This window comes from Meleagris gallopavo, chromosome 10 (genome assembly GCF_905368555.1).
Source record: "Meleagris gallopavo chromosome 10, MGAL_WU_HG_1.1, whole genome shotgun sequence".
NCBI lineage: Eukaryota > Metazoa > Chordata > Aves > Galliformes > Phasianidae > Meleagris > Meleagris gallopavo.
This window is the reverse complement of record NC_139413.1, coordinates 29,313,154-29,337,102: the sequence shown is the minus strand read 5'-3', so window position 1 is coordinate 29,337,102 and position 23,949 is coordinate 29,313,154. Positions and strand designations below refer to the sequence as shown.

At 40.6% G+C, this 23,949-nt stretch overlaps 1 protein-coding gene across 1 annotated transcript in view; it reads left to right on the top strand.

Annotated features, from left to right (window-relative positions):
- The window catches only part of SLC44A5 (solute carrier family 44 member 5), a 60,157-nt gene extending 37,945 nt beyond the window's left edge, over positions 1-22,212 (top strand). The window contains exons 11-22 of the mRNA XM_085231678.1: positions 117-248; positions 2,485-2,584; positions 5,177-5,269; positions 6,867-6,954; positions 7,644-7,906; positions 9,959-10,053; positions 10,442-10,545; positions 11,761-11,834; positions 13,519-13,589; positions 14,957-15,045; positions 15,643-15,727; positions 17,218-22,212. Of these exons, the coding sequence (XP_085087804.1) occupies positions 117-248; positions 2,485-2,584; positions 5,177-5,269; positions 6,867-6,954; positions 7,644-7,906; positions 9,959-10,053; positions 10,442-10,545; positions 11,761-11,834; positions 13,519-13,589; positions 14,957-15,045; positions 15,643-15,727; positions 17,218-17,330 (1,307 nt within the window). The 3' untranslated portion in view covers positions 17,331-22,212. The remainder of the gene's footprint in view (positions 1-116; positions 249-2,484; positions 2,585-5,176; positions 5,270-6,866; positions 6,955-7,643; positions 7,907-9,958; positions 10,054-10,441; positions 10,546-11,760; positions 11,835-13,518; positions 13,590-14,956; positions 15,046-15,642; positions 15,728-17,217) is intronic.
- The last annotated feature ends 1,737 nt before the right edge of the window (positions 22,213-23,949 follow it).

Genomic DNA, 23,949 nt, shown 5'->3' with positions numbered 1-23,949 from the left:
TTTTGCTTACCTGACATGCTGAGGACAGAACACTTGGCTTGTAGAAGATTATTTAAAAAAAACTTGTCTTCGCAGTCTTCAGAAATGCACATTTTATATTGATTGCTTTTTAAAAGGCATCTGGCATTGTTACTGGGAGTATGATCATCTCAAAGGAATACCTGGATCTGACCTCACTGTTTACGATATTGGATTCCAGACAGACTTCCGAGTGTACCTACAGCTGAGGCAAACGTGGCTAGCATTTAGTAAGTGCCCTTTAAAACTGATATCACTTAATGGATATTCAGGAAAATGAATCAGTGTCTTGTTACAGTGTCTGCCTTCTAAACACGTCACTCAGAGAGGTAAGAAGAATTCTTTTTCTTTGTATTGTATAAAATATCTGTTTTTTGCAGGAGGATAGAATATTTGGGGAAAAAAAGCAATTACACTGCTGATGGCAGTGAGAAACATACTTGTGTATTACACTTCTTGTATGTTCTGTCTTCACAATGAGCAAGAAGTTAGTCCTGATGAAGTCGCAAAAGGGCATTTTTCTCTCCCGGTCCACTTATTCTCTCTCTTTGAGAGCCCCGGAGATAAGATTAATAACTGTACATCTTTGTGGAACTCTTTATGATCAGGTCATTGAAGAACTTTGTAGAACTCATTATGATCAGGTTTTTTTTGGTGTCTGCTCTAAGACTGTAGAATGACCCTTCACAAATTTGGTTGGCTTTGTTTTCAAGAGTGCTTCATTGCCTTCTCTTTCAGGGGCATGTGCACCTATATTTAAAACAAAATTCTACTGGAATATGAGAGCTTGCAACGTTCACATCTCCCCAGGGAAGAAGGGACAGAAGACAGAACAAATGCGTGGAAAATATAAATTCCACTGCTGTTACTGCTCTGCTAGAAGGCATGCAGGCTCTTTAGCTGGGATGGTGAATGGAATACAGTCTAGATAAAACTCTTCTTCTCCCTATGAGTAGCTGAATTAACAGAATGGTAGCATCGAGGTTAATCGCCTTTCTTTGTTTTGTGTCTTCACTGGATTGTCAAGATCGTGAGGCATCTTTTTACATATTGTTGAGGCAAATATTTCTAGTATGCTATCTGTAGAGGATCTTATGACTGTATTATGTCATGTCTCCAACCTCTTGTAGCTCTCCTATCTCTTCTCCTGCCTGACGCTTAGCAGCCAGTATGGAGTCTATCTGGAGGTCAATGTCACTTTCAGATTAGTAAACTAAGGTAGTCAGGAGTTAAATTATTTCACCCAGCAAAGCAATTAAATATCCTTGAAGAAAATATGGGCCCTCTCAGTCCTAGTCTAGAACTCATAATGTGTTAACTTTGCTTTCTTTTTTTTTTACAATGGGACAAGTCTCATTAACTTAAAAGAACTGAAATGAAATGAGAAGTGAAACCTGATGATCTTTTCTTTCATGGGAACCTGTATCGAAATAGGTACTGAAATGCATATAACAAAAACTTTGCTCTGAGCACCACAGTGATTATTTGCCAACTGCAGTTCTGATGGCCAGAGGGCTGGTTCAGATGTCATCTAACTGTTTAAAGCACCCAAACTTATGGATAAGTCTCAGAGTCAGAAGAGATGTGTTTCAGGACCCAGACTACCCAACATGAAGTCCAGATATATATTTTTTTCTTTTTACTGCAAAAGTAGGTTTTGAACTGACATAAATAGAAATTAGACTGAAGCAGACTCTTTGAACCAGATCTGGTTAATGACTCAAACATTGCTAAGAGAAGTAATGTTCTGGGACATGCCACTCTGCTTTCAGAACTCAGTTTGTAAGATTCCAGCAGCATGACTGGAAGCTGCAAATAATTTCTCCAAATGTCCTATCCTAGGCTCTTTTTTTTTTCTCTTTGATTTTCTTTTTTTTTTTTTTTTCCTAATGTGAAATTAAAGAAGCTCCTACCGAGTTAATACACAAACAGAACTAATGATTTAAGTGTATTTAAATGTTAGAACAATATGCATCACGAAAACACACTCTTCATGAGAAAATTAACTCATCTTTTTATTTATCTTATTGCATCTAGATGCTGCAAACTAGTAGCAGTAAAGCATTAACTCGGAAAATGCTTGTTTATGAAAAATATAATTTGCTAAGGATAAACCGTTTTTAAGGTGAAATGTTGCAGTCATATTTAAGTGGATGATTATCTTTGCCTTAGGATGTTATCTTCCATTTTTCCTGTAAAAGTAGAAATGCTAATGTTTGGGTGCTACATTCTGACTAATTCCCTATGTGTAGAATTGCCCTATGCTGTCACGTAAAAAGTTGTGACATGAAATTGACGATTAGCAGCAATGACACAGAAGGAAATCTACTTTAGCAGAGAATCTCATGGAATTCATGAACAGTAGTGTGAAATATCAGATGAGGTAAAAAAAAAGCAATTTACAAAGGCAGTGTGTTCGTTTGATTCTTGATAAATTTGATCTTTTTTTGTTGTTGTTACCTACAGTGATATTACTTTGTGTTGTTGAGATCATAATCATATTGATGCTGATCTTCCTAAGAAATAGGATCCGGATTGCTATTGCACTGTTAAAGGAAGGTAGTAGGTATGTTTGTCTGACTTTAAAATATTTTAAAATTTATTAAAATGATCTCTAGGGTATAATCATCTTGAGCTTCATCTCGTACTACAATGTTGGGAGTAAATGCGCAGTACTGGATTTGTTGAGAATAATGGATAGCATATGGAATGTTCATTCTCTGTTGATGAGATTTTGCTTTCTGTTTTGCAATAGGACATTTCTTATGTCTCAGTTCCTTGCCTTAGGAGTACGTACACACTGGTACTATGTGTTCTCAGTGTAAAAGGGTGTATCAGTTGAAATGCTGAGTGTGGTACAATATTAATAGGAGCCTGAGAACCTATATTTGCCAGCCTTGCACTGTCACTGGATTGTCTCCAAAGTGCCATACTGGTGGTGGAGTGTTACAGTGGCTGTTATTCTGAAAAGACTGGATTCTTCTGACTTCAGTGAAACTTCTGTGTGGACAAGAATGAATCTGAAGAGACTTCCATGACCGGACATTGTAAAATGGCTCAGTCCAAGACACTTCTTTTCACTCTGAGCAAAGGAGAAAGCAGAGCAGGATGTGGTAGCTGAAGGACCAGGAGATTTCATTTTGTGTTTCCTGAAATCTGCATAGACTTTATTTGCAATGGTTCCTGTTTTATACAGTGCCTATGCTTAGTTCTTTTTAAAACTGATTATATAACAAAGGGGAAAAGGGCTTGAAATAATCAACCCCTTGGATTTCATTACAGGTAGGCCTAAGCTCTGACTGACACCTGCTGAAAAAATCTTCCTTGGCAGTAGGGCTCTGTTACTACAGCTCATAAACTTAGCTCTGAGTATATCTGTGTACGCTTTCTGCCACCCCTATTGGCGCTATGGTGCTCAGGAATCAGAATTTGGGATTTTTGTGATTGAGAAATACTGAAGCTCTGCATTCAGTCAAGTGCTCATTTCTTTCTTATGTCATTGTACAAGTAGGGCATAGCAGTTAAAATGGGCAGAACTAAATGATACTCTTTAATTCTTGTTTCATAAACTCAGGAATGCTTTTAACTGTCTGCAACAATTTTCTGCATAGCCTTGACAGTTACAAGGATTTCAGAAGTGTTATAAACTTTCTGCTGAGAAGTAGCAACATTCTACAGTTTTTCAGCAGCATGGTCACTGGAGGGCAATAGTTTTACTCTCATGCAGAACACAAGGTGCACTCTGTGATTACTGTAAGCGTAACTGACCATGCAGTTTATTCAGGAAGAAAAAAAATATATATTTTTTAATGACTGGAAGTCAAATTATGTTTTTCAATACCTTTTAACTATTCTCTTAAAGTATTACAATTATAATACTAACAATTGACCTGAAGTCCAAAGTTGGAGACAGTTAACAGTTTTTTTGCATAACAGTCTGTGGTTTTAATAGTAACTAACAGAGCTACCATTAACTACTGAACAATGCAGTACTGAACTTCTGCTAATACCTAGTGATTATTTCTCAGACAGCATAAAGCTATGTCCTCCTTTGTGACTCTTAATGTACTTTTGTATTTATAGACTCAGGTAGAACTTGGCATGTACCTCTTGAGTGCACGTGACAGCTCCCACAGCTGTCCCCCACAGCACTTAGTGGTTTGGCATCAAAAGCTGAGTAAATTGGTCACCTTTTATGTTCTGAAAACTGCCTCCTCTAGAACAAATGGCATCTGAAGTACCACCTGTCATACAAGAAAAATGACCAGCAATAGGAACCAATAGGCTTGTGATAAGTTTATGGAGTCAATGGAAAGAAAATTTGAAGGAGGGGAAGTAGGTGTGCGAGTGTAAAGTTAACTGGTCTATAAGCTTAAGTGAACAAAAAATGTATTCTGCAGTATCGCACCCAGTGTCTCGTACCCAGCTAAAGGTATTTGTCTGTGACACACCGCAGTACCCAGGGGGGCTGTATCCATCAACTCCCAGAAGAACAATGGCATCTACTCTGCTCATTCGAGCCTCAAGAAGTGTCGGTAGATTACGAGTCTCTAACAGGCCTGATGTAGAAAGGGGCTCAAGGGCTCAACAGTGCAAGGCTTATTGTTCTTTCAGCTTTCCAGCTGAAACTTCAGCTCTACTATGGCACATGCAAGGAAAGTCACAGTCACAGGAAGGTATCAGAATGTCCTGGAATTCTGAAGAGAAGTTGAATGCCTACCCAAACAAGCTAATACTTAAGCTAGGAAAGGGGCTGTGAAAAAAGTCCTCAAATACAAAGTAGTAAGGAGTGATTTCAGGCTATGCTGGGTCTGAAGAGAAGGCATAGGATCTGAGCAGCGTGGGGTATGGCAGTAGAGGGTAATGTCTTCAGACGTCTGCAACCCTGAAAGGGCAGGATCTGTGAAGCAGAAGTGGAGAAATAGAAGACAGGCTTGAATGGCAAATAGATGACTTCAACTATACTGGTGCCAGTGAAGTGGAGTGGTAGAAATGCTGAAGTAAAGATGTGAGCCTGCAGAATTCTGAGGTCCTAACTCCAGATTATGCTACCACCATCATCAAGTAGCTCAGACTAAAAAGGATTATATTAGGAGCTGATAAAAAGTGTGCTGCTTAAATTGTTGTAACTTACTGATGTATTTTATTTCTTTTATAGGGCTATTGGCTACATAATGTCTACGTTGTTCTACCCAATTGTCACCTTCATACTCATTGCAATTTGCATTTCCTACTGGGCTGTGACAGCTGTGTATCCTTCTGCCTGTTCACCTCTGTGGATAACGTTTTTCTGCTCTAAAAGAGAAGATCATGCTCTGTGATATCACCTAACCAAGCCAGTATCAAGAGCCTGTTTAGTCACCTGTCACTTGCTGCATTGATGCAAGATTGTTTCTCACTGCATATTTGGGTGCAATGTATAATTTGGACAGTGGACTTAATTTCTGCCAAGGCAGTAAGGATCATGTGTACTACTTAAGGTTGACTTTAACAGTTGAAAAAAAGTCCTCAGCAAAGAAGGAATATGGCATTTAATGTGCTGCTTGCTCTACAGGCCCGTTGTTAGTGGTCTCTTAGCTGGGGAGTTTCCAAGTGGTCTTTGTTCAGAAAAGTGTAGGAGAGGAATGAGAACTTAACAGTGCATGGAGTTCTCTCAGCCACCACTGTTTGTTCCTGGAAAAGCAGGGATTTGACAAGGTATTGGAAGCAGGAACATTGCTTTTTGAAAACAAAGTTTTCTTCTTTCGCATACCACAAAGTTCAGGCATTGTTGTTCAGGACAACGTCAGTTTATCCTTGTGCTCTGTGTCTACTTTCATCAAAGCAGAGTAATCAAAGAACCACTGCATAAACTGCCTTGCCATAGGTAGATGTGCAGGAGAGACCGAGGCTGCCTTCAAGGTTATTGCAGAATCACAATCACAGAATTGCAGGGGTTGGAAGGAGCCTCAGGAGATCACTGAGTCCAACCACTGAGTCCAACCTCCTGCTAAAGCTGGTACCCTACAGTAGGTCGCACAGGTGGGCGTCCAGATGGGTACTGAATACCTCCATAGAAGGGGACTCCACTGCCTCTCTGGGCAACCTCTCCCAGTGCTCCCTCACCCTTACCGAAGAGAATTTCTTCTGCATGTTAGTACGGCACTCCCTGTGTTGAAGTTTTAGGCCATTACTCCTTGTCCTATCCCTATGCACCACCAAGAAGAGCCTGGCCTCATCCATTTGCTTCCCACCTCTCTTTAGATTATTATAAACATCTATCAGATCCCCCCCTTAGTCTTCTTTTCCCCACGCTGAACAGACCCAGGTCACCCAGCCTTTCCTTGTAGGGAAGATGCTCCAACCCTGTATCATCTTTGTGGCCCCTTGCTGAATCCCTTTTAGGAGATCCTTGTCTGTTTTGAACTGGCCAGAACTGTACTGTGTGTTCCAAATGTGACCTCACCAGGCAGAGTAGAGGGGGAGGATCACCTCCCTTGACCTGCTGGCCATGCTCTTTTTAATGCACTCCAGGATACCATTGGTCTTCTTGACCAAAGGGGCACTGCTGGCTCATGGCCAACCTGTTGTGCACCAGGAGGCCTAGCTCCTCTCCAGCAGGTCAGCCCCTACACTTCCCCTTGCCCTTTCTGGTGAGGCTTTATAGTTCAGAGATAGAGGTTGACTTAGTTCTCTGAGTAATGAGAATATTCTGTCATGTCTTTCAGACCCTTGTGTACGTATCTGCATAGCAAAAATAATGGTTCTGATATCTACACAGGCTCTTTAATACCAGTTGTTCCCCACTGCAGAGTCTTAAGTTGCTCAAAGCCTAGTTCTGTGATTCCTCCTTAAAACATTTCATTAAGTTTTCTAGCTACATCAGGAGAACCTGTGTATAAAGTAATGGCTAATCAAACACTGTGCAAGTATGCAAACCTGACTTGTGACCCAGAGGTAAGTGTAACTAGTGTTTACCTTTAGTAAAAATTACACTAATTGCACTTCTTAATTGCTATTAAATGCAGTGCTAGGAAACATGCACATTTTAGAAGAATTATTCTTCATATTAAATCTGCAAATAGTATACTTCAGATAACACTTCTTTGTTCAAAGCAATTTACAGGCATAAACCAATTATTCTTCTGAACTATCCTATAAGGGTGGATATTAGTGGTTCTATTTTACAGGGTGAGAAGGAGAGAGAGAGAAATACAGATTTATTTAGAAAGTTGCTTTTGAATTTGTAAAGTTTCTATTTCATTGTCCTCGCTTCATTTCAGTTCAAATGAGTGATTTACCCAAGGTGCTGATTTGGTCTACTGATTTCAAATAAATAGTATATACTTTTTTACCTGGGTATGTTTTCCTTGATGAAACCATAGCAATATATGTATCTTAAAAGGATACTCCTGAAATTCAAATTCCATTAATTTTTGTGTCAGGCAAGTGATCAACAGCCCTTTTTTTGCTAACTACATTAAAGTCTAAAGCATCTCCTTATGTAAAAAGCTCATGTACTATTGGAATGCAGTGTTGGATAAGTTAAGGAAACATCAAGCAGAATTATATGATACTATATTGCCACTGAACTAGAAATACTGTACACAGAATTCATTGTGTTGTTTCTTTTTCTTTCCATGCAGACATTTAATACAACCAATGTAACAAAATTATGCCCGGGTGCTCAATGTACATTTGCTTTTTATGGAGGAGAAAGCCTGTACCATAAGTACATCTTCATCTTTCAGTTAGCCAATGCCTTTGTCTTTCTCTGGCTGGTAAACTTTGCAATTGCACTGGGTCAGTGTACCCTTGCTGGTGCCTTTGCCTCTTACTACTGGGCTTCTCGAAAACCAGCTGATATTCCACTGTGGCCACTCTTCTCTTCATTTGGACGGGCAATACGGTAAGACTGTGAAGCTTTATGTCAGCCTTCTAATTTATTCAGCAAGTGCTCTTTTTAAAGTTAAGGAAACCAGATGGAGAATATAAACTGAAAATGATTAGCCAGAAAGTGTATTTTTTAGGGGGATCATGAATCCAGTAGCCCAGCAGGGCAAGGCAGCTGTATCTTGATGCTGCAAGGTCCAGCCCCTTACAAAGCTGAGCAGCTGTTCCCAGTAGACATACGCACCCAAATACATGTATGCAGCACATACATACACAGCTGGCCGTGCAGGTTGACCTACACACACTCAGAGTACTTGCACGAACACCAAGAGCCCTAGTGGCATCAGCATGTTCCCCTCTACGGAGTCCCTTACTGATCAGTTTGAAGTCTGCTGGTGTATGTAATTCCCACTATCCCCTAAATTTTTATCCAATTTTATGGATATGTAATTGTACACATACACATATGTTAAAGGTGCATATCCCACCAGTAGCCTTAGACACTTGTGAGTGCAGTAGCTGGTGCTTGGATCCCCAAATTCCCCAGTTACTCACAGCTGGATGTATGAATCCCTGAGTCTCACAGCCCTGCTCCAGTTGTTCCTACACACTCTTTTCCTCTCTGACAGGCAGACAGACAGACAAACACACACTCGCACACACACGTAACTCTCAGTAACCCTTAGACATCTGTCGCTGGCAGTTTCCAGAACCCCTGGCTCCTCCAGCAGCCACTTTCTCCAGGTGCCTTACTCCTGGAGACAAATACACAAAAAGGTCTCAGCTGATCCACAGATCCTACAATCTCTCCAGTGGTTGACCAGGACCCTCAGGTCCCTCTAGTAGCCAACTCATCCTGTAGTTTCAGCTTTAGGGAAATATGCACATACTTCGCTCCCAAGCTACCTAAGCTACTCACCAGCTAATTAACCTTAATATCTGCTGACAGTCACACTTGCATACTCTCATTTGCTCCAATTACTGGCAGCATAGTTGCACAGGCACTCTAACCTGTGGTCTTAGTTGAGCTTCTAGCATGCAGGTCCCTCACTAAGGAAAATAGCTGGAGATGGAATTTAGTAAGATAGGTCAGACTGTGTTGATCAGATGCAGTGCATGGCCAGAGAACTTTGCTGACCTATAGCTATTTATATGCAGCTGGCCCTTTTTGTATCCTTATCCCTCATTTTTAACCATGCTTGTTCCTCAAGCTTGATTCCTCCCTTCACTTGCCTTTAATTCCTCCCCTAAGCATCTCATAATCTCTGATTCTTTTCCCTTGCAACCCAGAATGTGTCCAGTACCCCAAGTCGTTAACACCCTCCAGTCTGAAAGGTGCTCAAGGAAGTCAATTCTTGTTGACTCACCTTGATGGGCTTTACATCTGAGCCAAGGGACTGATGGCTCTCTTGGGATTGGCTGTCCTTTCCTCTGAGTGGCTCATTTGGGTTCCCCACCTGCAATTGTGCCTCTGTGCTTGCGGAGGTGAGCTTTTGGTAGGACAATCCTTCTCCTGTTTTGAGTGTGGGTGAAGCAAGACAGAGCGTTGTTCAGGATGTGCAGCCCACTATTTTTGCTCTGTGTTCCGTCCTGTGCCCTAACCTACTGTCATTAGAGGCTTAGCTTTTCTCATTATTAAAAGTGTGGTGCTTCCTGTCAGCTTAGAGGATGCACTGATTCAAGAAGTGCACAGCTGACTAATAGAAATTAAGGAATACACACATTTTAAAAACCTGGGTATAGGATTAGTGAGCCTCTCTTTATGAGGCTTTTGTGTTTTATCTCTTTATGAGATGTTTCTCTCTTTATGAAATGTTTTATCTCTTTATGAGATAATTGATTGGCAGTTCAGCTTACAGCTAGGTTGTTATAATTCTTCTCCCATGGATACTCTGCCCAGACTAGGACTGACTTTATTCTGAAACAGTTACGTCTTTTCCAGAACTGCTCAAAGGGCTGGGTTGTGCTGATAGGGAACGCATATTCAGTGCCACTGTGATTAAGCTGAAGTTTTGACAGAACTAACTAATGTGAATACAACCATTAAATAGCATTTATTTTGTTTTAGATACCATACTGGTTCACTGGCATTTGGAGCCTTAATTCTTGCAATTGTCCAGCTGATCAGAGTAATACTGGAGTACTTGGATCACAAACTGAAAGGTGGGATTTATGAATCAGCACTAGGTTATTAAAAATTCCTTTGGTAAATTATTTCCTTCCTTTCTCCGGATGATTTTTCAGGAATGAAAAGAGATGAATTCCACATTAGTAGTAGCCATTGCAGTTCTATTTGACAGCCATTGAGTTTGTGATGATTTGCTGAAATTGAGTAAATTGGATCTTCAATGCAGAGTTCATGTGGGGCATGAATCTCATCTAACTGAAAGCTATTAAGCTAAATTTGGTTAGGAAGTAGAGTCTGTACCCAGGAAAAAAAGAAATGACGTTTCTGCTTTTGCCACAGCTTTAAGATTTTCTTCTCAGCATGTTTCTGTTTCTGAAAACTGTTCCTAAGCTCTGACTGTGATGTACTTTCTCTTTTTTTCAGGTACACAGAACTCCTTCACTAGATTTCTACTCTGCTGCCTCAAATGCTGTTTCTGGTGTTTGGAAAGATTCTTAAAATTTATAAACAGAAATGCCTACATCATGGTATGTGCTGTCTTTGCATGTGGTCTCCCCTGTCTGGGACACTAAAATACCCTAGCAACTACTAGTTGGTAAACAGCCAGCAGTACTAGAATCTGCTGAATAAATAGAGTGAGTTATGGGAGTTTTCAGGAAGTGCATGTGGTGCTACAATGGAAAAGTAAGGGTTTTTTTCTTCTTCTAAGTTCTGCCTTTTCTTGCCTGTCCTTGTCCATTCTCCCTACCCTACAAAGAAAGTGGAAGGGAATGGCAGCACTGGTTAATTTCCCCCTCTGATTCTGCAGCTGGAGTCCTACTTCAACAGGAATGCTAATTTGTTTTTTATTGCGTGTTGATGTGACACTTCTGTTTGGAGGCAGTGTTTGAATAAGGAAATCAGAAGGTGTGTGGTGTCTGTATTTGCTCTAGGAAGACAAAAGCACAAATTCTATTAGCAGCAGCAGTGATGTTACTCTAAAATAAATCCTGTTATTTTGGCTTCTGAAAGAGGAATCCCAGATTGTCACCTAAATAAATAGATTACATATTTCACCTTAGGAGTTCTGATTTGAAATAATTTAAGTGATTGAATGCTAGTCACAGGCATTATCTCAAAGTAAGTGGGACTACTCGGTCCATTTTGACCCACGTTATTGTTTTTGAAATCTTGTTTACAGCTGGCAAACTGACTGCACTCCAGAAGAGCTTTCTAGACACTACCCGCTTTGTAGACATTATTCCAGAAAGATGAAATGGTTTTGTTCCTCTATAATTTCAGTGGCCATACTTCATGCTGACGTAAATCCACTGACTTTGATACTGATACTGCTGATTTCTTCTTGAGACAGAGTCAGGTCCAAGTCATTATCTAAGTGGCTCAACTCACTTCTGCTCTTCAAGCACCTGTTCCTTTTCCACTGGCTATAAATCTCACATGGGTAGCTAGCCAAGAGAAGAATCCCTCAGCAAGTAGCATTTTTTGCTCTCTTTGGAAAACTATTGTAACCTTTGAGATCCGTAAGGAGCAGCATGCTCGAGGTCAGGTGATTTGGAAGATGAATCTGTGTCACAGTCTGATGGGAAGCGTTGTGAGGAAACAGGTGATTGGGAGAAGTGCCTTGTGTTCACGGGAGCATTCACAGGCCGTGCACTGGAGGGAGCTGTGCACTACGTGCAGTGTGACTTCAGTACGAGGTGTCCTAATCCTCTAAAATACTTAACAGTGCTGTTATTTTGCAGATTGCCATTTATGGTAAAAACTTCTGCACCTCAGCAAAGGAGGCATTCTTTCTGCTCATGAGAAATGTGGTGAGGTAAGGGGCCATCTCCCAGTCCTTGGAAATGTCAGGATTTGCTGCTATTGCACTCTGAAGACACACTTCCTTTCTCTTCCACTTCTGCTCCAACTATTAATGGTTCTGTCTATAGACATGGTCATTACTTCTAATAACCAGTTGGTAAAAGGAAGCTGTCTAGCATAGTAACCTATGCAAATTTGATCTAATTTAACTGTTCTGTTTAGATTGTTCTTTTAAAATCCTAAGCACATACGAGATTGTAATTCTGCCTGTAAGTAACTAATGGAAGCCCTATGTGAGAAGATCTGTGGATAAAAAGCAATGGGATGATCATGGAATCATAGAATGACTGGAGTTGGGAGGGACCCTAAAGCCCATCTGGTGCATATCATCCTGTTACTGTACTGGAAGGCCACAAAGAGATCTCCCCAGAGCCTTCTTTTCTCCAGGCTGAACACGCCCATCTCCCTCCGCTTGTCTCCAGGAGAGGTGCTCCAGCCCTCTGAGCACCCTCGTGTCCCTGCTTTGGACCTGCTCAAACAGCTCAAAAAGTAGTTTATATTATTTAGTGAAGGACTGGGAGGAAGAGAGGAATTGAAGGGGATGTTGAAAGAGAGCAAAATGGAACCAGTGCTTAAAATAGTGGAGGAAAGGACTGGACATGGGAAAATAGAATACATCCGCTCCGTTACCCTGCGTTAATATCAGGTGCTGCCTCTGCAGGAGGAAAAAGAAGATGCCTTTGTTTCCTCTCAGAATGACCACCTCATTGTCCTTTGCACTTCTGCTCTTACTAAGAGTAATAGCTAAAATACAGGCATATAATGTTATTGTTTTAAACAGTTTTGTTTATTTTGTGCGTTTTCCTTCAGTTCTTGATTTCCCACGGGCTAATAATGATTTATTCTCTTTAAATTTGTTAACGCTTATCCATCATGGCAGTCAGTACTGTATATCACCATATGCACAGTGCTGGCATGAGGCTGATGATGCAAAGCTCATTTTCCATGCCATTATTTACCAGCAATTTCTGATAAGACAGGCTGGCAGGATTTCAAGCAGAAGGCCGCAGCTGTTGCTTTCAGTGAAGTCTGCAAATTTACTGTCTGTTTTTCTGTCTGCCTTCATTCATTCATTCATCAGTGACTGTCCCTCTACTTTGAGACCTCCTACCTTTGGTGTTATACCAAGGTATCTTAAAATAGTTATGTGGATGTGGCATGTCATGGAGTCATGAAATGTGGCCAGATGAGACCAAGCGAAAAGAGGACCTACCAACAATCTACAAAGACTTTGCTTTTTGTTATGGTGTTTATTTTGCCTCTTTTGGGCTAGCTTGTCTGTGACCCTAACAGAAAGTTTGAAATAAGGGTATTTTGACTTAATTTTTTTTATTATTATTATTTTTTTTACCAACAAGAGCAATAGACAGTCTGCAGGCATGATTCATTAGGCCTAATTTGTTAAGGCCTAATCAGCAAGATGCTCAGGTTGTTTTTTTGTTTTGGGTTGGTTTTTTGCCTCCTTGGATTAGGCTGTAATGAAGTTCATCTTAGTGCTGCTTTTCTACATGGTTACATTGTCAGCCTGTGATACCAGCTTCTCCTTCACATTTTGTCAGTTATCCATAGATGTAATGAAAAAGAATGCAAATTGATGGTTTGTGATAACTATGTATCCTTTGTCCTTTGCTGAACAGAGTTGCAGTTCTGGACAAAGTTACAGACTTTCTTTTATTCCTGGGGAAAATTCTGGTAGCTGGTGGTGTAGGTAAGATGATTGATTTTTTTCCAAATTCCTATTTACTGTTTACCTACAAGTATACCTCCCATATTCATATATGCTTAGTTAACAGTTAAGAGGTTCTCTTTGGTCTGACTATTGAACTTTTTTTTTTATTATTTTATTTTTATTTTTTCCCCCTCTTTATTCCCTGTGTGGTTGTGACGGCATCTTTTCTGTAATTGCTTTTATTAGGCTGGCAGGTGTTGCTAGCAGAAGGACTCTTTCAGCCAAAGCATTGTAGCTGGATCAAATCAAATTCATATCCAATAAATCAGCCATAATCTGTTCTCTCCCCACGAGAACTGGGCAGACGTGCTCGTTACGTTCACCTGGGAGCAGACAGCACACATGAGAGGAGGTGGTGCAGGTCTGCAGGGGATGGGCATGACGTTGTGCCATATCCAGTCCCACTCAAAAAAATCTCCAACCAAAAGTAAAAGAAATAAGATGTTTTTAATATCCGCATAGTTCTTCTTCGCTGTCAGTAAATATAAAAAAATATTTTTTGATACTTCATGGCTTGAATTGATCTTTTAAAAATGAAACACTTTGAGAAATTCAGGTTGGTAGTATTTCTTTACAGCTTATCTATGTTGTGACAGCAGTTTCAAAACGTTGTTTTACTAATAAGCATATTCTGTATTCTGTATACTTTAAAAGATTACTAGATTACTAGAACAATATTTTTAGTAGAAATTGAAAATTATTATCAAGACCAGATCTAAATTTTTCTCATTACTGTGGAAGGCCTTGCAAGCTGGGGCACAAAACTGATTTGAAATGATTTTGAAATGTAAGCTATGAAATACTGAAACTCATTCATGCCTTCTTTCTCTTCAAAAATAAGTTGTTTTGACTACTTCCATTTTAAATGAACTGTTCTGTTCTAAATCTATTATTGTGTACTTCACTAGAACTGCCATTTCTTTTTATTTTAATATGAAATAGTTAAGAATTTCTCCAAGCAATAAAATCTAAGGCAGGATTTTGTTGACTGCTTTTATTTTAGAAAAAAAAATCCACCCACTCATCTTTGTTATTATCCACATTATTGTCTTTTTCATTATTATTCATCATCATTTTGAAATTAAATCCAGTAAAGTGATGAAATAAAACAACTGTTTGAAGTCTTCCTGGACCTATGAGTATCATTATGGTAAATGATTCATTTATATCTCTCTTCTGTTCAGAATACGGATCCAGGAGATAATTAGGATGGAGAAATTTATTATTCACGAACTCTAGTATAAACCATCCTTGGGCCTACTGTATGTTGTTTTTGTCACATCCCTTCTTTAGGTGTTAAGAAATCAGTTACCCCAAGAATTGCTAATTTTTTGTGCTTCTTGCAGGTGTTCTTGCATTCTTCTTCTTCACACAGAGAATACCAGTATTTGCCCAGGAAGCACCAGCACTAAATTACTACTGGGTACCATTGCTGGTAAGGCAACTATGATCCCTTGAACACAGAAGGCAGTTTGAGGTGTTCAGGTTGGTCAGGTTGTGTTCTGGTAACAGCTCCTGTCATGCTTTTCAGTGAGGAGTGATCTGTTATATTCTGTTCTTCTGGGTTGCTCAGACAGAAGTCACACTGCAGTAACTCTGCACCTTCTGGAAAAAAAGGTTATAGATTTTATCTGCTCAGACTTCCCAAACAGCAAAGGCTGATGGTGAAGCACCAATGACACTGTGGCTTCTAATGGAAAAAGTCTGTGATGTCTCCATGTAGACTCCGGAACAACTCTAGGATTAGCGATTCTTTAGATTACTGTCTTGAAGGAGTCAGAATGTGCTTACAGATATTCTCCATAGAGGTTGAAATGGCTTCAGTTTGACAGCTGAAAAACTGGTGGCTACTGCATGCGATGTCTTGAATGTCTAATCCATTTCCACAGCATCGGTAGCATCTGATAGAATTAAGGAGATGCAATTAAATCTTCCAAAATTTGCTTAGCGCAGTAGGCATCTGACTTGTGTTAACATTGCCACATTGGTGTCAAGCTAACATTTGGGTTTTATTGTGGTTTCTCTTTTGTAGACTGTCATTATTGGCTCCTACCTAGTGGCACACGGGTTCTTCAGTGTCTATGCAATGTGTGTTGATACACTTTTCCTCTGCTTTTGTAAGTACTGAGTTTTCTTTCGTTCATACCTGCAAGTCACAGGAGGAGTACAAAAGCACCTTTTCTGTTCCTTACAGAATTCTGTTTACATGCTTGGAGATTGAGTGAGGAAAATATTACTTTGCTTTTCAGACTCACTCTTTGATGCATGCTGGTGTATAGAAGTGTGTCTCAGTCTTAAAGTAACAGAAGGGAGTTGCAGGTCACGTGGATATCTGGTTTTTCTTTTTCAGATGTTCTTTAACTATTAATAACTTGTATTGAGTGAAGGCTGAAATAAAATGAGCAGCACTCCATGCAAACCTGTCATTCTAAGGCCACACCATTGGTTCTTCTCAGCATGTGTTCCAGATTGTTTTATGCAGTAAACAAAATATACTAGGGATTTCCTTTTTTTCTCATGAAGTTCCAGTACTGCTGATTATCCCTGTACATTTGAAAAATCTCTGTTTTATGTGTAAGATAATACCAGACTAGTGTAAAACAATAGGGTGTTCTTAAAAGAGCTTATGGACACGCATTTAGTATGTCCTAAGACATTTTGTCAGTGTTAAAGGCACAAGCACCATGTAACACTACTAATAATCATCCAGTAGATAAGTTAAAGTGAAAACAAACACGTAAATGGTTACTCAAGTTATTGAGAATAAAACGCAAGTTAATCAAACTGATGATGTTTAGGAAGTTGATTGGCTCACTCAAAACTAACAGATTTTCATTTTAGTTTACTCCAGACACCTATAGTTAATTTATATGTGCAGTACATACTGTCATATAAAAGATTTGCTTTCTCTGACATCTTTGGCCATTCCATGCAACTGGTGCTTTCTGTTTGGCTTTTCAGAAACAGCTGCCTGCCTTTGCAAGGCTGCAGTTGCAGTAACCCTTTTCCACTGCACATCTTTCCAGATTGCCCTTCAGTGTGAGACTGTTCACCTGTCTGTGCCAGGCATTAACTCTGGGCTGAACCCAGACAGTGATGTATGCACAACCTTCTGTAGGTTCATTATTTTATATCCATGTTCTGTTTTGCTTCCCGTGCTTCTATTTGGTGTTGTACAGTAGGAAATACTGTAGGATATTGTGCACTGACAGCATTAGGTTTTTTGGAGAACTTCATCTCAAGCTACCTCTGGGTCAAAATGTCAGGCTGCTGTAGAAAAAAAGTGGCCACCAGCATTGTGGAGGCATTGGGAGTTCCTGAAAACCTCACTTACAGCACCAAGGCAAAGAAATGGAGAACAAAAAGGATATATCGCTGTCATTTAAAAATGATTACGTGTGCCTCTGCTTTATGTAAAACAATGTCTGACTTGCAAAAAAAAAAAAGTTGTTTTATGGTGTCCTTCAGCATTTTAACAATTGAGAACACTCCCCTGAGAGTTTTTGAAATGTTGATTCTTTTGCTCTCTCCCTTCTTCAACTCTCTCTCTTTCTCTCATGCGTGTGTTTGGTGTTCTGCTGTTTGCTGCTTTGCTGCGTAAATTCAGGTGAAGACCTGGAAAGAAATGATGGATCTACAGCAAAACCCTACTTCATGTCAGCTAGCCTTCACCGAATTCTAGGGAAGAAGGAGCTAAGCCCTAAGAAGGCAATAGGATAACATGCAATAAACCTCAGCATCAAAACAGTGTCACTTTTAAGGAAAATGTGTATAAATTAGGCACAAGTAAATACTGTAAATGATGCTTCTGGTTAGTGGGTGATTCTTTTTTCCTCTTGCTTACATCTTTAAAAAATCAGCAGCGTTGATAATGTTTTATTAGTTTAAAAGCTTAAGCTAACAGCTGTGAAACAAGGCCACATTTTAGTCTATAGAGTGCCTATGGAAAGAAAAAATGTAAATTTGAAGCTTTTGTAAGTCTATAATAATGTTTTAATAACTTTTTTAACACAAGTTGCTGCCTTAAATGACAGCAGTTTTGATAACATTTCTTTTTATAAGTGTATATTTGTAAAAGATATTCAGGCAATTTTTTGAAAGCACTAAATGTAACCTAATTAGCCATAAAAAAGATAGTTTGGGAGTCTCTACTTAACCAGAGATGCTACTGAATTTGTAAATATGGTGCTATGATTGTATTTTTTGTACATGCTGGTTGTCAGCTATTTAAACTGTGATTATACATGCATTAATAGTTCCCTACACTGAAAATGTAAAGGCATTTTAATCCAGTTGACAAGTGTGTGTTCTAAGAAATGATGGTACGCCGTAGTCCCGAAGAAAGGAATCTGAGACTACTCTGTCTTCTGTTGGTACTGCTTAAAGTGAAGCTTTCTTTGAGGTGTGCTTAAAAGATGATATAATTGAGACAGGATCCCATGGTGCTTAAAAAAGGGATTTGTGGTTCACACAGACGAAGTTCTATCTGATCCAAGTTGGCAAAGGTACCATTTTCTAGCTGATGTGTAAGAGACAGATGCTTGTGTTGATATCCCGTCTTTAATGAGTCTTTGTATTCTACATCATGAGGAAGATGAGCTGCGCTGAAAGGAAAACAGAATGCAGTGTTTTGGCTGTGTATGTACACAAGGATCTCCGCTGCATCGGCCTAGTTCAGAAAGGCTTCTCAGTAGGCACTGCAATGGCAGTGTGGGTTCTGGGAGCCAAGGAGTGCACTTTCTACAGGTCTCTGGTCTCTCAGTGGCTTATACAGTAAGATACAAAAATAAGATACTGAACTCGAGTCTCCTCATGACGCAGCATTAATTAGCTACTGGAAGAAACTCCAAAAGATTTGAGACTCATCAAGATTATTGGTTGTTAGAAACTATTTTATTTTATTTTATTTTAGAAAAAGCATATTAACATTCTGTTCAGGTCTATGAACCTCCCTTTTGTAGAACTGTCACTGGGTTGAGTTACAGCTCTGCTCGTAAAAAATATACTCTGTCTACAGAGTACATTTCAAGTTTATTACTGCCATGAGCTGAACTAAAAAGGTTTTGAGGCATGCCACTAGTTTTCACGGATTCCACAGTACTAAATGAGGTATTCCACTTTCAAGAGCTGGCGTGTGACGTACCTCTTCTAAATCCATGGCAGGAATTCAGCCGCTGGAAATACTTTGCTAGCCCAAAGAGTCTCTTGCTATTACAAAAAGAAAGGCAAATTCTTTTCCAAATGATCTGAATTCTTATTTCTGGGGAAAATTTACTGACAATACATATTCCAAAGTGATTTTTGCTCTTTGACTTATGGCTTATTCAGGTTGTCATCATTTGAATCACAACAAAGACAGAAAGACTATCCTTTATGCAATAGGCCTGGGGTTAAGTTAATGCACGAGTGTTGTCACCCACCTGCTTGAAGTCATGGGCGTGATGGGGTCATGGAGTCCTGTGAATGGAGGTGCAAGTAGCAGGATGCTGGTATGAGCTCTCTGATCCAGCAGGCACCATAGCTCTTCCCCCTGAAACATAAATGAGTGGTTCACTTTTGGACTTAAATAATGCAAAATAAAGGCATACAGTTTCCAACTGAAGTAGTGACTGTGGGCACCTTCGGTTTTTGAGAACCTCACTTGAGATATTATAAACTTGACTTACAGAAAGGGCTGAGAAATATAGCTTCTGAAAACTGACTTACGGTTTCTGTTTTCATCATCTTTCCTTTCTCATCACACGTGTGGCAGTGAATATTGAAGCCCCTATTACTCAGATGTCATCTGAGAGTTAAGCCAACAACATTATGGGCATATATCACTGTTAATAGAAATCTCACTTGTCTGTGCTTACAGACCATGCTCTACTTATTATCATCTTTTAACTACCATGCAATTAGTTTGCAGCTAAAGAAACTGCATTAGGTAATCTATATTTCGCTACTGGATCCCAGACTCTTTCTGGGACCTCAACTGCAAAAGCTTATTTCTGAATACAGCGTGCTTTTTTTTATCACATGAATGTAACCATAGAGATTATTATTAGGAATAAAGTGTAACAGAATAGTATACAGTTAATTGATTAGAGGACTTTTGTAACAAACCTATGCATTTACTAAAGGAATTTCTAAAAGTGAAAGTTTTAAATTGCATTATTATTTATATACAGTAAATATATATAAATGTGTATAAATCGCTCCACTCACTATTTTGTGAAAATAAATTATTTAGAATGTAAGTGATCACCATTTCTGAGAAGAAAGAAAAGCCATTTTCTTTATGATATAACTAAGAGAACTGTGAAAATAAAAGCAATACCATATTAATTTTGTAATCGATAAACTGAATAAATAAGTAATAATGATTTAATAGTAAAATTGGCTTAAAAATAAACTACTAATGAAATAAGTAGAAATTATTGCAAATATTTTTCCCTTAAAATTCCCTTAAATTCCCTTAAAAGTTTTTAGACTGATGGTGATGGCCCCGGTTAGTCCTGTGGAGCGGTGTCCGGAGATTGACACCACAGGTACCAGTGCCAACAGCTGTGGATCTGGGCATCTACCTTGTTGCTTATTTAGAATAAAATGTAAAGTTCCTTTCTTTGCTTTAGGGTGGAACGTGTGATTAAGTATAACGCAGTAAAAGGTTACGTTTTCTTTGATCCTAAGCCAACAGGAGTCGGTGATGAAATTCCCACTATTCCCATGAGGGCAGGGCAGCCCTGCGTGGTGCCAGGCGGTGGGTGGCTCTGCTTACAGCCAGTCGGGGATGGGCTGGTGGGACCTGGGAGCCCAGAGGCTTGTCGTGGTGCTGCTGTGTGTGAGGGACTCAGCAGGTGCTGGTGGGATTTCTGCCGTCCTGCCCAGCCCCAGGCTGCGCATTTTTTTGGCTAGTGGAAGAGCTGGAGAGATAGGATGGCTGTGAAGAAAGGCCCTTTTATGTGCATCAGACTTCTTTGGAAGTCCCTGAACAAGCAGAATGTAGAAACTAAGAGATACTAGAAAATAGCCAGTATCATATCCATGCAATACGCTTGCTTTAGTTCTGATTTAGTTCATTGTGTCTCCCTGTGATGTATTAATGGATGGCTTTTATTTGCATGTCTTATACCAAAGTTTTAATGTCAAGCCTTCAAATTTTGTAAAGAAAACAAACAAAAAAGGAACCTCCTCCCTCCAACTCCCCCTTCACTTCTCCCTTCCCCCCACCCCCCAAAAAAAATAGTGAAATGAGATTATTTTCCTTACTGAGGTTTTTTTCCGAGTAGTATCCAGCGGTTGGTTATTGAGGATCAGGTGCCGTAAGGATGCTGAGTAGTCCTTCAAACATCACTATTTAAACGTATGAAATATTTCAGTGTTGCACGTCCCGCAGTGGGCTGGTAGGATGGTCTGGCAGCCACAATGTCACGCTTATCCTGTGGGAGGTCAGTAAGTGTTCTAAAATCGGCTGCCATGGAAGTGACTGTAGAAGACTGTCCTCTGTAACGTGGGACGTCCCTGCCACCAATCACTTGTTGCTCAGCCTGGACGCCTGTGTCCTCTGACGAAGTGCCTTACCTGGCTGTTGTTTTACCTGGCTTATGTCCTGAAGTTTATTCTCATCACATAATGACTCAACAGAAAAGGCTAGCTAGGAGAAACAGTACTCTCTTTATTTAAATTAACTGGTACAAGGTTTAAGTGTAGAAAAAAAGTCAGATGTATTTAAATTGCATAATGCAACACGCACAATTTTTCTGTTGCTGTTGTCAGATCATGAAAGCGTGCTGTTTGGCCCAGGAGAAAACACGTGACACGTGTGCTGTTGCAAATAACTAAAAGAAAATGATGTGAGAGCATTCAGTTTTCAGTGGTAGACTTCTTTATACCTCTGATTTATGGGATAGTGGACTTCCAAGTGTGGCCAATTCTGCCTTCGGTGGCGGCGTCCGCGTGCACCGTGCCCGTATGGCTGCGGGGAGAATTGGGGCATAATAAGAATGAAAGCAGCTGGGAAATGCACATGGTACTACTGCAGTGTGTGTGTGTGTGTTGCTCACGAGCATAAAGCTCATTCTCCATTTTAAGACTGATAGTTTGCTATTCTGGAAGTGTTTTATAAATGATTCTAAATTTTTTATCTTTTGATACAGGTGATGATTTTTTGAGGTAATAAGTAATTTGTACTGCGCTGTAATCAAGTGGGAAATATAATTGTTTCTTCACGAGAAATATAACTGTTTCTTCACGCTTAATTAATACTGATAGCACTAATATTGCAGTTGTCTGTTACGTTATGTTACAGAAAGCCCACAGGCATTTCTCCCATATAACAAGTGTAAAATCACAGAAAGGCTCTCCAAGGACTGAGAAATGGAAATTACTGCCTGTTTCAATAATTGATGTGATTGTTAAAGGTATGTTATTATCGTGCCAAAACCAAATTAACACGAGCGCACGGCAGTTTGAGCTCTAAAACCTGTTCGCTTCTGCTATGCAGAAATAGGAACGTATTGTTTAAACATCTTTGGTAACTAAAGCGTTTCATATTTAATTTTGTTGTTGCTCACTGTTTTACAGCTCTTGGGGATTGTTCTAATAAAGATTTAGATACAAAGCTGGGAGTGCGCGTGTTCGTGCGCAGCGCTGTGCGCGGCCCCGCGCCGGGCCGGGACGGAGGGCAGAGCGGGAGGGGGGCGGGCGCTCCGTGCGGCCGTGCTGCGCCGCGCCATCGCCGTGTGAGGCGGAGGGAGAGCGGGGCGGCCGCTGTGAGGGAAATGCGGACGGCGGGGCGTGGCGGGGCCGCGCGGCTGCTCCTTAACGGCCGGGAGCTCCTGCGCTGTGGTAGCGGTCCGGGAACTGGTGGTGCCGTTGAGGATTTCTATTTCTTCAACTGCGTAGGGAAAAACCACTGCTTTTTCGTTGGGCCTGTTCAGAAATCTCATTTTACCCGGCGAGTTTATGCCAGCCGAAGTCATGCCCTGTAATTTGGCTTTAGCAGACTTGACAAAAGTCGTGCTTTTCTCCTGTCCCGCGTTGGCGGGTTGCTGAGCGCTCGGTGCGTGCAGGCGCTGCTGCTGAGGGCTGCAGCTGCGCGGGCGCCTCCCGCCTTCCGTTTCGGCCCTTTGCTGTAAGTGGAGGAAAAGGGACAGCATTGCTGCCTGCAGTGCAACTTTTCCAGGTTGACGGGAGAAATTAAAGTAATAATAATTTCTTTGAAAAAGCGCTAAAGTGTTTCAGAGGTGAGGACGAATTTCAGCAGCACTGGAGCTGCTGTGTGGACAAGGGCAGAATTCCAGCTGGGTGCCAACAGCCGCAGTACGGCTGCTGTGTGCTGCCGTGCGTTGGAGGGCGTTCTGGCCTCGAGCTGTCGGTGCGATGAAACCACGCTATAGAGTTTCTGATTAACACAAAAACCAGTGCGATGCTTACAGGTACAGGCAGCTGGGCATCGCCGGCACCTTTCAGAGTGGGGTTGTGCTGGCAGCAGACATTCGTCTTTCTCTGCAACTGGGCGAGAACGTGGCGACTGGACAGCAAATGGGTGCGTGCAGATTCATGGGGTACGTAGGAATTTCGTCTCAGAGTTGCAGCTTATGTCATTTAAAGCTAGTATTCGGTGCATAAGGGCTTGCAGTAAGAGATACAATTGCTTAGAGAGGTAACTGCTGTCAGTTCTGATGGGGCTGTCAGTGGGTTTGTGCTGCACAGTCCTCTTGCCGGCCAGAGACCGTGGTGGGTGAGCAGTGGTGCTGGTATGGCACAGCATGCAGCAGTTCCACCCTGTTCTGCTCTGCGACTCTCAGAGGGAAAGAGTAAAATGAAGGTGGTCACAAGGCAAATGCTTACGGAGAAGAGAGTGAATCTGCCCCATGAGTTTGGACGTAGTCAAGTTCAGTTCCAGCTATCTAGTAGAAGATGAACTCTAAAAGTCATCCTCTAAAGAACACTGGCTTTTCCTGACCCCAGTTTAGCAGCTGAGCCGACGCGGGCAGAGAAGTGATCCCTGCAGAAAAGGATGACCTCCCTGCTGCTCAGAAGAGGAAAGGACTCTGTTGCTTTACAGTAAGTCTTCAGGAAAATGTTCTTATTTTTTGTTAATATTGTATCAGATGCAATTTATCTGTTAAAGCCACACTACCGTTATCTGAGTTCAGGTGATGATGTATAGCCCTGCAGAACCTGTCTGTGTACTCAGCTGCCAAAAGATGCACTTGTGATATACACATTATTACAAGGGAATGTTGGAGAAGGGAAGACTTTTACTATGTGTCTCATATGTACATAGTTACTTTAATTAAATTTGCTTTAACTACATCAGTATCTCCTTTTAACACACAGTGTTGGAACACTA